The following is a 15,761-nucleotide window of genomic DNA, read 5'->3' on the forward strand; positions in this document are numbered from 1 at the left end:
ATTGTTCACGCACGCACGTTCCAGTCCGCTCTCCTTGACTGTCAGGTGACATCGATGCCACACAAACCATTCTCATTATAATAACAATGGCTGCACTTTTTCTGGACAGACTTTATATCCCGTCTATAAGAGTCCCTTTGCAGAAAGACAGAGTTTCTAACTCTCTTCTGCCCTAGAATTACCTAACTTTTCTGATTTACTTTCCTTAATACTTAATGTCATCTGGGCTGCTTCATCTACAGATGTGGGTTAAACAAATATATGACTTTAATGAGTTAATACAGACCCCACACTGTGTCTCCTTATATCACCCTAGGAACTCAAAACCCAACGCATGAGAGAGATATCCCGTTGATTCCTTTCCCCTCACAAGGGGTGGATGATCTGAAAGTAGTTCAACCCTGAGATTATTTGACAAAAATCCCACCCTTCGGTGTCTGTCCTAGAAATATCTGTAGGACCAGGCTCTTTCCCTGTCTCCCTGTGGACCCTATAGGGCCCTATTGGCAGTAGCTTTTCTTACTGTTTGGGCTTCTTGCTCAGGGACCCCCTTGTTTTGCTAATTCCTGAATAGGTAATAAAACTTTGGTTTACTTGCGATCAGTAGCTCCTTTGGCATCTGCTACACTTTAAGAGTAGGTAATAGCAGATTCACTGCTTGGGATGGGATATGTATTGGAGTTACTTGGAAAGAACAGCCCTTACTGAAGGAGTTTGGCATGATACCCATTTAAGAAATGTGAATTATATATTTCTTCCCAGAGAATGGTTGTAGCATGGGAATAATACAAGCTGAAAATATGAAACTATATATTTTTATTTATTTTTAAGTATTTTCTTTTTTTTAATGTTCAATTCTAGTTGTCCCACTTTTCCCCCCGTTGCTCTCCCCTGCTCCACCCACCCCCTCCCACATTCAGTCCCCACCCTATTGTCTGTGGGAACTATCTTTTTGAAATTGAATTTACTATTTTTTTTCTTTCACACGTGTGGTAAATGTTTTCTTCTTCTCATTTAGACAGGAGTTCACCCATCCGTTGCTCTGGTCTAAGGTGTACTGTTTAAGTTACCGTGTATGAAATTCTAGTAACAGGGAGTTTGAATGCAGCCTACCAAAGAAATAGAGTTCAAGACACAACTTTTTTAGTTCCTTTTCCATTAGTGCCATGTGTTAGGAGTAGTGTTTGTTGAATGCCATACATTAGCCTTGCCTTTCTATTAGATTATAACTCTAAGTTATCAAATATTTCATCTCTTTAAATTTGTTTAATATAATGAATTTCCATATAAAATACTAAAATTTTCTCTTTTATAGAGAACAGTAATTTTTACTTCAAACTGTTAGTATGAAATCTGAAACCTTTCTGTTAGCAAAAGTGATGTATTTAACAGTTTTGAAAATCAAATTTTACAGATGCTATTACTATTATTTTTTTGATCTACTTTTCTTACCTTTGGTCAACAGTTCGGATTTAGTATAAGAGAGTAACAATAAAAAAGGAAAAAAATTTCTCTTTTTAAGAACATTTACATATTGTACTCTCTGTTCTTATTCCTTTACTCTAATCTCTTTCCTGAAAAATCTGCCTAATTTGTATATTTATCAATGTATATTTACATTTCTTGTCATTTCCTTTTGGCATTTTCTATTTTATACTGTAATATTTCATGAAGCTATTCATGAAATAAGCTGGTATTTGTAGCTATTGGGATCTTTCATAATTGTATCTTCTGTTCATCTTTTACTACATAAGAATTTTAAAATCCAAGGTACATTTCCTTCTGGAATTGCCAAGTAATTGCCAAGCCACATCCAAACACCATAATTCTGGGATGTAAATGCTATTGTCATTTTACACTGTTTACAGTATAGAAAACTTTAAAGGTAAGAACATTTAAATTATTGTTTGGTGTGTAATTTAGCCTTACTCCCACTACATCTTTGAAAATATTACTCTTTAATTATTTTCCCTTCTTTTTAATTTTCCTGTTCTTATATTCTGTGCTTATTTTAAAACATTACATTATTCAACACAAATAATGACACTTGAAACGCGCTTGGTGAGGTTGAAATGCATCTATTTAGTTGTAATTTTTATTAGCATCATTCTCTCCATTGCTGATGCCTTTCGTTGTTTGAAACGTTCATTTCTGCAAGCGGGACTCGTATCTCACACACTCTGAGCGCTGTTAGCGACTTTCGGGGCAGTGTGTCAAGCTTGGTGGGATTGCAGATTAAGGATGGCTTCATCAATCTCGGCACGGAGAGACTCGGGGTATTTGAGCATATGAAGAATTTCAGCATCATCCATCTCCAACAGTATGCCAGAGATTTCTCCAGTTAGAGCTGGGTGAACGCATTGAACCAGAGGAAATAGCTTTTCACCCAAGAGCTTCTTCTGAGTAATAGCTGATGCCAACACATATATATTTGACAAATGACCTTGCGTATGAACAGGGGCAGGCTTCGGGATGGATTCGGGCCTTCCTGCCGGAAATTGCAGAGGGACGCCAACACAGGTAACACCTGAAACGTTTTCGAACTTTTGATTTGCGTGAGGTCCTGCGGCAGAAGGTCGGGGGTGAAGGGCCACGGTCTTAGCGGATGCACTGGTCGTCTGAGAGGCTGACTTGGCTTTGGGAGCCTTGGGTGACCTGAAGGCGCTGGATGGTGGCCGAGGGTCTGTTGCCGATGCGTGCTTAGCATAATGTGTATTCTGAGATGGATGAGGTTTGGCCCTGACCGCCCGCTTGCGAGGATGTGCACCTCCACATTGAGGCCGAGGAACAATCGGCGGGAAGTCAGCTGATGTTGCTGCCTTGTGGGCGTTGAGTCCGGTGTCACCTCCGCCTCTCACAGCCATTCTGTCCATATAGTCCTTGGCGAGGAGGGCCTGGCGCTCCTTCTTGCTTTGTGCGATAGCCACATACAGCGGTTTGGTCACTACAATCTTGCCGTTCATTTCCTTGATGGCTTTAGCAGCTTCTTCCGGAGACGTGTAGCAAACGAAGCCAAAGCCTCTGCTGCGGCCGGCGTCCATCATGACCCTGGCGCTAGACACTGTCCCAAAGCGAGAGAATTCTCGTCTCAGTCGTCCCTCATCAAAACCGTCTTCCAGATTTTTCACGTAAAGATTAGCACCCTTGCACCAGGCGAGTTCGCCCTGTTTTATTGGCTCGGGATGGCATTTGCCTTCCGACTGTGTCTCCGCTCTGTTCCCGGCCACACCGACGCAAAGTCGATTTCCATTCAGGAATTGCCCGTGCATGTCTTTGACGGCTCTCCGAGCCGCCTCCGAATCCTCAAAGGTCACAAACCCAAAGCCTTTGGATGTGCCTGTGTCATCAGTCACAACTCTCACAGTTAATACAGTGCCAAACTTACCAAAAACCTCTTTAAGACATTCGTCATCTACAGCGTCACCCAAATTCTTGATGTAAAGATCAGTAAACCTGTTCGCTTGAGCTCTGAGTTCTGCTTCCTTTTCATTTCGAGGTTTCAACTGCCCAATAAACACTCGGGTACCTTTCAGCCAAGTCCCGTCCATCTTAGCAATGGCTCTTCTGGCAGCTTCCGATTTCTCAAAATGCACAAATCCAAAAGCCCTCGGTCCATTTTCATCCGTTAGTACTTTACAAGAAAGAATTTTTCCAAACACAGAAAATGTATCATAAAGGGACTTACTGTCAATAGATTTGGCCAGATTTTTGATGAATATATTCCCCACACCACTGTTACGAAGTGATGGGTCCTGCCGGGTCCGCATAATACGCATCGCCTTGCCATTGATAACAACCAAATTCAGCGCGTCCATGGCTCGCTCAGTATCCCCCACCAGCAAGTACTTCACATACGCGCAGCCCAGGGAGCGGTGGGTGACCAGGTCCCTGCAGACGCGAATGTACAGCACAGGCCCGATGGCGCTGAATTTCTCATACAGCATCGCCTCGGTCACTTCGGGGTGCAGGTCTCCTACGAAGAGCGAGGACATGTCGAAGCAGGGAACTCGAGCACCCATCTTAACTCAGATGTGGAGCAAGATTCTAGAGTGACTTCTCGAGCACCCGCCCTGGGCCTCTCTCGGAGGGAGACAGTCAATCAGAGGACTAAATGGAGGCCGGGAGTGGTCTGCGTGGCTGCCACGAGACAGACACTGAGACAGTGGCCAGCGGGATGCACGGAGTCAGAAACACCGCCTAGAGCTACAGACGGGGCGGGGCAAATTGTGACGCAGTGCGTGCCTGTTTGATGTCACGTGGTGCACAGATGCGGGGCGCCCTTTGATGATGAGGCTGGTCACGTGCTCCAAGCAGGCGCGCCCTTGTTTGGATGCCTTGGGCACCCAGGGCCCCACGCGGACCATTACCAGGCCTGTTTGAAGGCAGGGGAAAGGAAGTGCTTCAAAGATTTTCTTTATTTTCCTGACTTGCTTATTTTTTCTAATCCCTAACTCCCCCTTCCCCTCCTCGGCTTCTTCCCTTCCTTCTCCCTCCTTTCCGGTTCTCCTCTTTCCCTTTTGAGGGGCGTATCTTAGAGGGAGGGGCAATGTTTACAAAATTCTCAGTGTGGACTCACTGTTCTAACAACTTGGAGGTGCTTACATTTTAATGTTTTTCAAAAAAATATTTTAAAATCTGTGTGTTTAACCGTAATCTAGTGAAATACGAAGTTTCATAATTTTCTGTGACCGCATCAAATTTCTTTAGCCATGGTATCTTTGGTATTAAAATTATACTTTGGAATAAATTCCAGCAGCTTAAACATGAAGTTTGCTTCACAGCTGAGTTAGGATTATATTCACGGCTAATAAACATTTTTAAGAATTGGCCCTGGCTGGTGCGACTCAGTGGATTGAGCACCGGCCTGTGAACCAAAGGGTCGCTGGTTCGATTCCCAGTCAGGGCACAGGCCTGGGTTGCAGGCCAGGTCCCCAGCAGGGGGCGCGCGAGAGGCAGCCACACATGGATGTGTCTCTCCCTCATTTTCTTCCTCCCTTCCCCTCTCTAAAAATTAAATAAATAAGATCTTTAAAATTTTTTCTTAAGAATTGAAATATCAGAAAATAAAAAAGACTTGAAATATCAGTAGGAAAATGTCACGTTTAGAGAAAAATGAAAGAACATCCTATTATTGGTCTCTCTAAATTGACTGATGGAAATTTACAGACTCACTGTTACTTTTCTCCATATAAAAATGGTACAAGAGAATTAAGTGACATGAGTAAAATTCCCCAAACTACTCACCACAGGTGTCAATGGCAAAGGGACCTTGGACCCCAGGTTAGGAAATCAACAATAATCCCCCAATTCCATAATAATCCCCTAAACCATACAAAAGAATTATGTTCTCTTCTAGTGCTTCGGAAAATAATCTCCATGTGACAAAACAGATATTTTTCCCTCACTATACAGTTCTTCCTGCATTTTATTTTGTTGTATCCTAAAAGGTTTATGTAAGAGAATACTTGCAAATTGTCTGTAGGGAAGAACAATAAAATAAAACGAAAATGCATTGAGTGACTTGATCCATGCTCGTTTTTCGTTCCACATTGCCGTCCTGTAACCGTGAAACCAAGGCTCCCTATGCCTTTGATTAAATCGAGTTTTAAATCCTAGCTCTAGAGATTATATTTTCCTCTCTCTCTATATATAATCCTCAGAGACCTGGCTTTTCTCCCCGATAATCAGCAATCCTTGAGACAGCCGGGGACAGCAGCTGAGACCTGACTAATAGTCACAAGCTCTGGACCTCTGCCAGGCTAAAGGTGATGTCTTGAGCTGAGTTGTTTTAGCCTCTGAGCACCATCAGGCGCAACGACCTCCTGGTTACTTTTCATGAGACCAGAGGAACGGAGGAAAAGACCTCAGCACTGTTCTCAGGAACCAAAGGAATAACCTATCAGCCTTACCTCACCTCCAAAGAGTCTGCTCCCAGCGCCACCCCGGACGCCGTCACCCATGGTGTCTCGTGACTTGCCCTATGTAATCTGCAACCTACATGCCTTCAGGAGTTGGATCTTCAGATTGTAAGCATCTTGCCTCCATATTGGCCAACTCAACATTAAGCTATTTTTTTCTCTGTACACAGCAAACTCCTGCTTGTGCATTTCTGGGCGCTAATGTCTGCGGGCTCAGTGACTCAATGAACAAACGTTGAGGGCAGGGAACAAAAGTTTTGCTTTTCTCTATATACGACCTATTGCTACCGATTTCAAATTATTTCAGCCTCTGCAGACTCGAAACAATACACATACTGCAAGAAATCTCAGGTTCTAAGCTAATGTAGCAGTTTCTAACCTTACCAATATACTTGGCGCCCTCTAAAGCTCTGGAACTGTTTTCAAATGTATCTATTTTACACAGCGAGCAGATTACTCACACTTAAATTCTAGGACATTTATTAACAACAGCTCTGATCAATGGTACCACTTCTGGGCTTTGAAAGACTTTTTCAAACCCCAAACCCAATAAATGCATGTGGCAAGGTGCTCTTACCTTTTGCATTTAGGTCAAACATGTTCAGAGACTTTGCATATGTTAATATTCGATTTACCTCTTTTGCCTTTTAAAATGACATTTTCTAAAACGAAACATTTAAAAAACCTACTTCATAATGTTTCACAATAAGCTCTCATTCTTGGTCATTTTCTATGTCAAGATAGTACCCTAATTTATAGTTTATCCTGTAATTATCCATGAAACTGTATTATCAATAAGATCTAACAGCATAAGGAAGAAGAAATTCTCATCTAGCAGGATTATTTCCATTTTCATTAAAAGTTCTCTAAATGTTGGTGGAGGCAGCTAGGTATTAATAAAGGAAGGAAGCAAAGGAAATCAGATGTTATAACCATAACATAATCAACCAGGGAGCATGAGCCTGCCTGCTTCACCAGGAAGTTCAGCGTCACACACTCCCCAGGGAGCCAAGTATCTGTCCTTTGCAGATCATGGAGGGAAGGGATAGACCAGTAAAGGCGAGGTGAGCACATGCGCAGTAGGAGCCAAGATGGCGACCATACAGGCCTGTCAGTCTACCCTGGAAAAAAAGGATCGATTGGATAAAAGAGGTAACCCTGGAAGATCTAAGTAACATATTCGTTAGGGGGTGGACCCATCACAAACCTATAAAAGCTTGAGAAATGATTGGTTATTTTGAAAAAGCGCTTGGCCTGTCCCAAATGTAAGATAATATAATGCCCGCTAACGAAGGGCATTCTCTCCTCCTCTGGCCAGGTAGTACGCCTTTGTCACCTTCCTTGATGCGTTCTGTCCCTACCAGCCATAGGGGACTCGCCGCCACCTGTGGCCCCAGAGGCTGCACAGACTTTGAACACAAGCCAAGCTGCAAGCTAAGCAAGCCCATGGTGAGAACGGCTGGACTGGAGTCGCCTTGGCATGGTACCAAATGCCTGGATGCAAAATTGGGCTTTTTTTTTTTTTCAAGGTGAGACAGATGGAGATACACATTGGGAACCCAGGAGGGGAACTCCTTTGATTTGGCATCTGGCGCCACAAATAAATCTTACCACCACACCTCATCCTCCCTCGTGGGTCCGCCTGGCTTCCGCCAACAACGTAAACATGTGCGTGAATATTAGTAGTGGCTATGATGTAGCAGGGAAATTGAAGTTCGTCTCCTCTGCCATTCACACCACTGCACATTGACCAACGTTTGCCACATTTAATATGTTGAGGGACATTAACTTTATTGTGTCAATTTGTTGAAGTGCCAAGTAATGATTTTACAAATAATTAGACTTTAATAGGCAGAAACAAATTTATGCCCTTTTTGCTTTTATGATGCATGTAATGGTAGATGTCACACAAGCTGTAGTTTTTAGGTATACAACATCTCTTAATATCCTAAAGAAAATGAAATATTACATGTCAGTAACTGATCGGCGACTGTATAAAATACATTAGTGGCTTTTCTTCTTTCAGCTACTTGTAATCAAAGCTCATTCATCATGGCTTGGAAAGACTGAATGTTTTCAGGCCATTGTTATTGGAAAATGGCAGTTAACCTTTAAAGTCAAAAGTACAAGACAATGTTTCAGGTTAGTAAAATTGTTTTTATAACAGTAGAGATTTATATATGCTTCAGATCCTCGCCCTCCTATCTTCTAAATTATTCTTAGAGACAAATTTGGAAAATATATATATTTTTAATATCAAGTTCTTTACCTATGCATTTTTATATCATGCTCTAATGAGAAACAACTCTTCCTCGGATTTTTGTTTAGCTTTTTATAATTCTCTCCTGGACTGCTTGGTACTCTACCCATCAGCTTTTACATATTGCAAACAAATATCTACAAAAGGATTGAAATTAATGACATTCCAGCCTTGATGCATAAATTCTGAAGAGCAGCAAAGTTTGCCTCACCAAAATATGCTTTGGGGGGATATTGATTCATATAAGGTGGTTAATTTTAAGACTCAGCAAACAGAAGAGGTCTGAAAGTCAAGTAGAATTTGCCCTTTTTAAAGGGTATTTGCGTTTGTAAGGGAAATCTCCATTTGTAAAGTTATTTCCCTCACTGCCAGGCCTATATTCATAATCAATAAAGAAGGTTGGGGCTTAAATCTGCATAACAACCCTTATCCAGGTTTTTGGCTTTTCCTAGTAAAGTCTCAGAGCTGACTCGCCATGCCCAAAACCTTCTTTCCTCTTCAGCTGAAGGTGCTAGTTAAGGTGAGTTACTCAGCTTGGCTGGCTTGGTCCTAACAGTATACAGGACATAGACATGTTATTAAGCTGCAGTTTATTTTTCACCTATTAATCTATCTTATGTCAATTTGATTATTAAACCAGTCAAAAGAATCTTGAATAAAAAAAAAATTTCCTCCCTGACAGTCCCAAAGTGAAGAAAATAATTGAATAACCAACTCTCAAATATTTATACTGAGAAAGATCAGTTAATAGTTTTAAATAGAAAAACACTAATTGCTGAAATACATTTATACTTTTTAAAGCTAAACATATAAAACCTAATATAGTTTTTTAGGAATATAAAGACTATTTGTGAAAAATTTTAGACTATGATAACGAATAATAATAATCTTACTATTTACAATATCTGGGCCCTTGGTTGGCCTTGGGAAGTCCATCTCAGCAGATAAATTCTTACATCAAATGTATCTTTCTTTTTGGAGTTAATTTTTTTTCCTTTTCATTGAAACCTGTTAGCAAACAAGCTTGACAATTATTAGATCTGATCGTCTTAGGTGAGTTTCATGTCATTTCATTGCCAGAGTCGTTTGGTTACCTGCTCTGGAATCACCTGGATCCTCAGTGTGACTCTTGTGTTCAGGCCGTATTGCCAACTGAGCAACTGGGACCATCAACCTTTAGGGGGCTTCTCAGGTATCTGTTAAACCTGGAAGGTTTTTGAGGTAGATTTTGACATGGGAAGTTGAATTAGCAAAGCTTCAGCAAAACCTCTCAACACGCTCTGGCTGGTGTGGCTCAATGGACTGAGTGCCAGCCTGCAAACTAAAGAGTTGCCAGTTCAATTCCCAGCCAGGGTGCAGGCCTGGGTTGGGGCCAGGTCCCCAGCTCATGCAAGAGGCAACCACACATGGATATTTCCCTCCTTCTCTTTCTCCCTCCCTTCCCCTCTGTCTAAAAATAAATAAATAAAATCTTATTTTAAAAATAAAACCTCTCAACGCTGTCCAGCAAATGGCTGGTATAAACAATATAGAGGACTGGAAAAGTAGGTAGAGGCATTATTTCTGCAAACGTTGTATAAGACAAGAGCACTTGGCAGAAGACAAGCAGACTCATGAACCTGTTGTTAGAGTGGCACCAGGTGTTAAACTGGTGGAATGAGACCGTACCTTGGTTCAGCGGCCTCATTACTTGGGTTCGGGCCAGGAAAGAAATGGGCTCAGGAGACAAGTTATGGAGGCAAAGGAAGGGCCCTTGGAACTTAGCAGAGAGGAGGGTAGAGGCTGAGTCTCTTCAGGGGCTTGCTCTCCGCAGGGTCCTTAGTCAGTGCGGCTGGTCCTGATGGCAGCCATGGCATCACGTGTCTGGTTTTGCTGCTTCTCTGGGCCTGGGCCTGAAACACAAACTGAAGCCTCAATGTATTTAATGGGCGTCAGAACGTCACTGTGCTGGGGGCTTCATGCTGAAGGGCTCTTCTCTGGCTACTTGTTTGTTCCCCCTCTGAGGGGTCTAACCTGCTTGACTAGCAACACGCCAGGGAGGAAATGTCGGGGGAGGGCCCAAACCGCATGACCAGCGTATGAAAATCAGGGGGTCTACACTATATGTCCAGCAATATGCTAAGGGAAGAGAGGTCGCCCTGGGGGCGAGGTCCTTGCTTTCCCAGTGTTGCCCGTTGCTAGGCACCTGGGCCTTCTGTACCTGGCCCGTCGGCCTTGCTCTGCTCATGTCTGCCTAACTGCCTACCACTTGCCTAGTTAGCGTATATCTATTTGCATGTATGTTCAAACAATTCCACGCATAGCTGGAAAATCATTCAATTAAAGGAGGTAGTGACTTGGCATCTCCTTTACTATTCTTCACACAACCATCATTCCTATCTTTATGGAGGGCTTTAGGTACCTGCATATAGAACATCAACAACTTTGGAATGAGTTACTTGAAACACATCAGAACAACAGCAACGTTATACCAAAGTTAGACCTTGGTTCTTTTGTTTTAAGATTTTATTAATTTACTTTCAGAGTGAGGGGAAGGGAGGGAGAAAGAGAAGGAGAGAGACATCGATGTGCAAGAGAAACATCCATCAGTCGCCTGTCACATGTCCCCACCTGGGGACTGAACCCTCAACCCAGGCATGTGCCCAGACTGGGAATTGAATTGGCAACACTTCACTTTGCAGGATGACACCCAACCTGCTGGGCCACACCGGCCAGGGCTGGACCTTGGTTCTTGAATTTGGCAAAGAAGGAATTCAAAGCCAAGAACTCAAATTATAAGAGAAAGTTTGTTCCCCCAGTTACAGAGGTAGTAGAGATGAGCCGGCTAGGCTGTGGAGGCTTTGGAAACGAGTTACAGAAGGGCCCCTGGAATTTAGGAGCGAGGGAGGCAAAAGTAAAAGGCCTGGGAGAAGAAGGGGGGGAAGAGAAGGGAACAGGCATACTCCCAAGAGGTAGAGCACCCACTGGGTCCTTTCGCTTGAGGATTTTAAAGGTTGGGAGTTTAGGGGAGGGTCTCAAAAGAATAGTCATCAGTTTTATGCTGATGTACCCAAATGCGTTCAGTTCCCTGACTTCATCCATCCTTGGGTGTGACTGGTACAAATGGGCACTAGTTGTATTTTTGTTATCCATCTTCCTGAGTGCGGTGATTTAAGCTATTTATCCTTTGGTTGGGGAGAAGAAGTGTAAACCATTTACTCTTAAGTGTCCTTGGTTAGGAAACACACATTTTTTTTTTTTTTTATTTACTGTGTGGCTGTAAACTGCTTGGCCATTTATCTGTCTTACTTTCCCTGTTCCACTTGTCCTGTATTAGTGAGTAAAACAATTCGCAATCCGGAATTTAAATAGCTCTGAGCCCAGTTGGGAGCCAGCTGAAAATATCAGAAAATGTAAAGCCTCACCAGCTAATGGTACTCATGGCAAAAGTGGAATGTGCCTTAACAGATTATGTGAGTTTAAAAAGTGTGGCTGTTTCTGATTATACCTGGAAGAGATATTTAACCAGGTATAGCAAAAGGTATTGCAGCCCACACTCTTTCTTGGACAGCGAGCAAATAATCTAAAGCAACTCTGTTGTTTGAGGACTATTTGAGACAGGATATAAAGATCTTTGTTGAGCTTTGATGGCCCTAGTGGCTGAGCAGGCTATTCTGTTAACTGTTCTGGTACATTTTGCATCATTATATTTAATTGAGCAATGCCAAGGCCAGTCCATGAACCTACAGTTCTAGGGAAGTGGTTTCTTTTGTATTAATCTCAAAATTTGACCTGCTATTTTCTTGGAATGATCAAGAATCAGCTACACTAGAGAAGAGTTCAAAGGAGTTGGACTGAAAGAATTCAGGAATTAAACAAAAATAAAACATTATCTTACATGCTCTTTATTGATGGCATTTAGAATTATGCAACTGGGTTTATTTGCTGCATCTGTAAACTAGTGTTAGAATTTAAAAAGTACCACTTAGATCAACGGAAACGATAGAATAATACCCAAATTTACAAAGGGATATAATAATCTGTTTAACATGCAAATAGCTGTTTGTGAAATTGTAACGGTTAATAAAACAAAATTCTTATGAACGTAGTGCTAATGTGTAGCAAACCATAGCAATTAATTAAGCATTTCAAATTTATAAAGACCCAATATCTGTACATTTCTAAACATTTATCTCAGTGTTAACATGCTTTTACCTAAATGTTACCCTGTTATAAGATACATTTTAAATACTTCTTCAATATAGCATCATAGTGTAAGAGGTGAAATGGGAATAGTTTAATTCCTTTACCATTCTTGCCCATTCTCATGAATCTGATATAGCATTATAACAGTGTCTAAGCTAAGGTAGGTGCTGTCAAGGATCTGCTGAATTGAATTCTTAGGTTCCAAATATTACTGGTATTGTGTAAACAGCCTGTCTGCCAGTAAGCCACGTCTCTGGTTGAAAAACATTCCTGGATCAATGATTGAGAAATTAAGACCAGCTGCCAATGAAGACAGACTCTTCCCTAATTGTCAGATAGCACTTTGACCCTCTATATCAAACTGAAATTTCTTAGTGAATAGGACCAGGTGTCATTGTTTTTCTTTATCATTTATAGCAAATACTGAAGTGTTGTGGGTGTGAGTATCATTTGGTAGATCATATGCGCTAGGGGTTTTTGTGTTTGTCTTGTTGTTATCCTTCAAGGGAAAGCCCCGATCCCTCTGCCACTTAAACTCCAACAATATTGACACAGAGAGCTCTGCTCAGGTCACTGGAGAGGAGCCACAAGGAGTCATAGGAGGAGGTTGCCTGAGAAAATGGTAAACAGTCAAAGACGGGATTGGCTGACAATCCGGACGCCTCCAGCGCACATGGAATCATGGGCGAGACGATTTCAAATAGAAGGAGGGCCGAGTCTGGCTGTCAGGCCGTCTTCCCCGAGGATGCCTGCGTGATGGAGCCGCAGCTGCCTGCGTGTCCCACAGGACGGTGTTTTCCATGGGAGAACGATCTCCGGGCACAGCCTAGGGTCCGGCTGGCCTGGCCGAGGGAGGCAGGGGTTTCCTCTTTGGGGGTCCTGCAGGGGACGGGCTCTGAGGCACAAGCCTGCCCTCCTTCCAGCATTGGGCAGCTTCCGTGTCTTACGTTGTTTTAGTCTGTAACTAACCCTATAGAGATAAGATAATTAACAACTAACAGGAAGAATGATATGACTAATGCATGTGGAAAGCCATTATTCCAAAATTACGTAGGTTTTGACTAAAGACTCCTTTCCCTTATCTCCAAACCTCTGCCTCTGGAATTTTGTCTGGAGGGCGGCAGGGGGCAGTGGGACCCCCACTTGTTGTGAGTCATAATTCCAGAAGTTTTATCCATAACCTCACCGGGTCTGCATGACACAGATAATATCCTCACTTTGCAAAGGAGAACAGTGAGGTACAGACGCCGATAACTCACCCGTTTTTACACAGCTCTTCACTAGAAGAACCTCAATTTGAGCCCAGGATTTCCTGACACAAGAATGTTGTGACCAATAAGACACGGGCCCAGTCTTCTGGAAAAATACTTGCTTTATTGTATTACTGTTTTAGTCCATGTTATAAGCAATGCCACAAGGATAAAAATATTAAATGTATGAGAAGGCTCTGTACGTTAATTTTTGCAGCAAATCAAAACCTGAAGCTAAGTTAGTAATCAAAGGAGTCTTTCTTCACTCTGGTCTTTTTATCTCCCAAACAGTAGATAGAAGGGATGAAGGAGAGCGCACATCTCATTTCCTAAAGAAAAGTACCTTGTCATATTTGGTCTCCTAAACTAAGAAGCTTACTGTCATTCAACTTTGTTGGCAGAGGTGATTGCCAATAAAGTGCATAAACAGTAATGTGATTCACGCAACTTCTTGCTTGACACCTCATAAATGAAGTGTTTACTTTAAGGCATCCTTACCTGTAGTTACAGCGCCAGAATTTATGGTTCTGTAGTGAAATGTCTGTCAGAATTTCCATTACAGAACTTATTTTCTGAGGTTTGTAAATACAAAAAGGGTGGGCATAGTAGAACTTGGTGTACATAAGCTAATTCAGGGAGCAGTTGAAATTTAGGATATTAGTTACCCTTTCTCCGCATCAAAGTTTTCTAACGCAAGCAGAGGGAGATTCATAAAAAACTATAGGTGATGTAAAAAGAGTCAGTAACTTTGCCTTCACTATGAAATAGGGTAATCCAGTGGGGTGTAGTGAGGAAATAGCTGATGTAGCCAATAGATCATAATTTTAGGAAGAGAAAAACTCAGGTCGAGGATTGCAGCTCTGGAAAAATTGTCATTTGGGTCTCAATCTATATTCGTTTGGGTTGTCATAATAAAATGCCATAGACTGAGTGATTTATATAACAGATTTTTTTTTCCTCACGATTCTGAGTACTGATAATAGGAGATCAAGGTACAAGCATGGCTGGGTTCTCTCATTGGCTTGCAGATGGTCATTTCCTCCTCTGTGTGTGTGCATGAGAGAGAGAGAGAGAGAGAGAGAGAGAGAGAGAGAGAGAGATCAATTTGTTGTTCCACTTAGTTATGCATTCATTGGTTGATTCCCGTATGTGCCCTGACCCGGGATTGAACCCGCAACCTTGGGGTATCAGAATGATGTTCTAATTAACTGAGCTACCTGGCCAGGGCTGACTGCCACATTTTAAATCCTTATGCTAATCCTTGAATAATGAAGATACATTATAGTTTCCTAATATTTCCTCATTGTACAGGGAAGTTTTTCTCCGTTAGAAACCCCCAAAATATATTTCTGGTGTGGGCTATGTGAGTCTCCTTTCTGTGTTTAAAATGTAGAATTTTGCTTATTTTTAATAAAATGCAGATATCATGCCAAAACTTCATGCTTCTGTGTTTTAAGTAAAGAGCTTATGAATGGCAAAAAGTGAGATGATGTTTTCATGCAGAATTATTTCCACGTTAGACTATTGCACAATGGCAACAGACAAAGTTCCTAGATACATTCTTAGCCATTTCTGGTGGAGGGGTAACCCTCTTAACTCCAAAGAATATCTTTGATGTCTAATAACTGCTTTATAGCATTTTTATGTAAAGATTTTCATTCAATACCACCAATAAATATTTGCTGATATTGACTTACGGTGGTGTTCCCAAAGGGGATGCAAGATTATATAAAAATATAGGCCTTGACTCTGTTCCTCTCTAATATTTAATCTGGTACCTCCCTATAAGATGTTTCTCTGCTTATCAAAGAAAATATTTTTTTATTGTCATTTCCTCTGATGTGAAGAAACCAAGTTTATAAGGTTTGTTTTACACTCACAGGGAAGTTACCAGTATGCAAAGAGCTAAGTATGTGTAAAAATCCTAAGGTTCTGATTTTGGATAATATCATTTTTTTTATCTTTCAGAGAAATTTTAGGTCACTGAGAACATGAAAGGCTAGTCAGCATTTCTTCAGCCACCTACAATTCGTACTTAATTGTATTATTTTTTTGGATCCAAATCTGAGCTATATTTCAAGATATAGAATCATTCTTGTTTTTAAACATAAACATATTAAAGTTCAAGAAGCACATGTTGGTTGCTGT

The 15,761-nt window shown here is 41.6% G+C and overlaps 1 protein-coding gene across 1 annotated transcript; it reads right to left on the bottom strand.

Moving 5' to 3' along the window:
• Nucleotides 1-2,213: 2,213 nt before the first annotated feature.
• LOC129065360 (polyadenylate-binding protein 4-like) lies at nt 2,214-3,992 on the bottom strand. Its single transcript, XM_054566623.1, has one exon. It carries the CDS (start codon nt 3,990-3,992, stop codon nt 2,214-2,216), a length of 1,779 nt encoding a protein of 592 aa, XP_054422598.1.
• Nucleotides 3,993-15,761: the final 11,769 nt, after the last annotated feature.

Source organism: Pteronotus mesoamericanus, unplaced genomic scaffold (genome assembly GCF_021234165.1).
Source record: "Pteronotus mesoamericanus isolate MK-2021 breed Mesoamerican mustached bat unplaced genomic scaffold, CSHL_Meso_final contig_177, whole genome shotgun sequence".
In the NCBI taxonomy this organism is placed as follows: Eukaryota; Metazoa; Chordata; class Mammalia; order Chiroptera; family Mormoopidae; genus Pteronotus; species Pteronotus mesoamericanus.

Excerpts from the sequence above, each read along its gene's own strand:
- LOC129065360 (XM_054566623.1), bottom strand. The coding sequence starts at position 3,992 with ATGTCCTCGCTCTTCGTAGGAGACCTGCACCCCGAAGTGACCGAGGCG.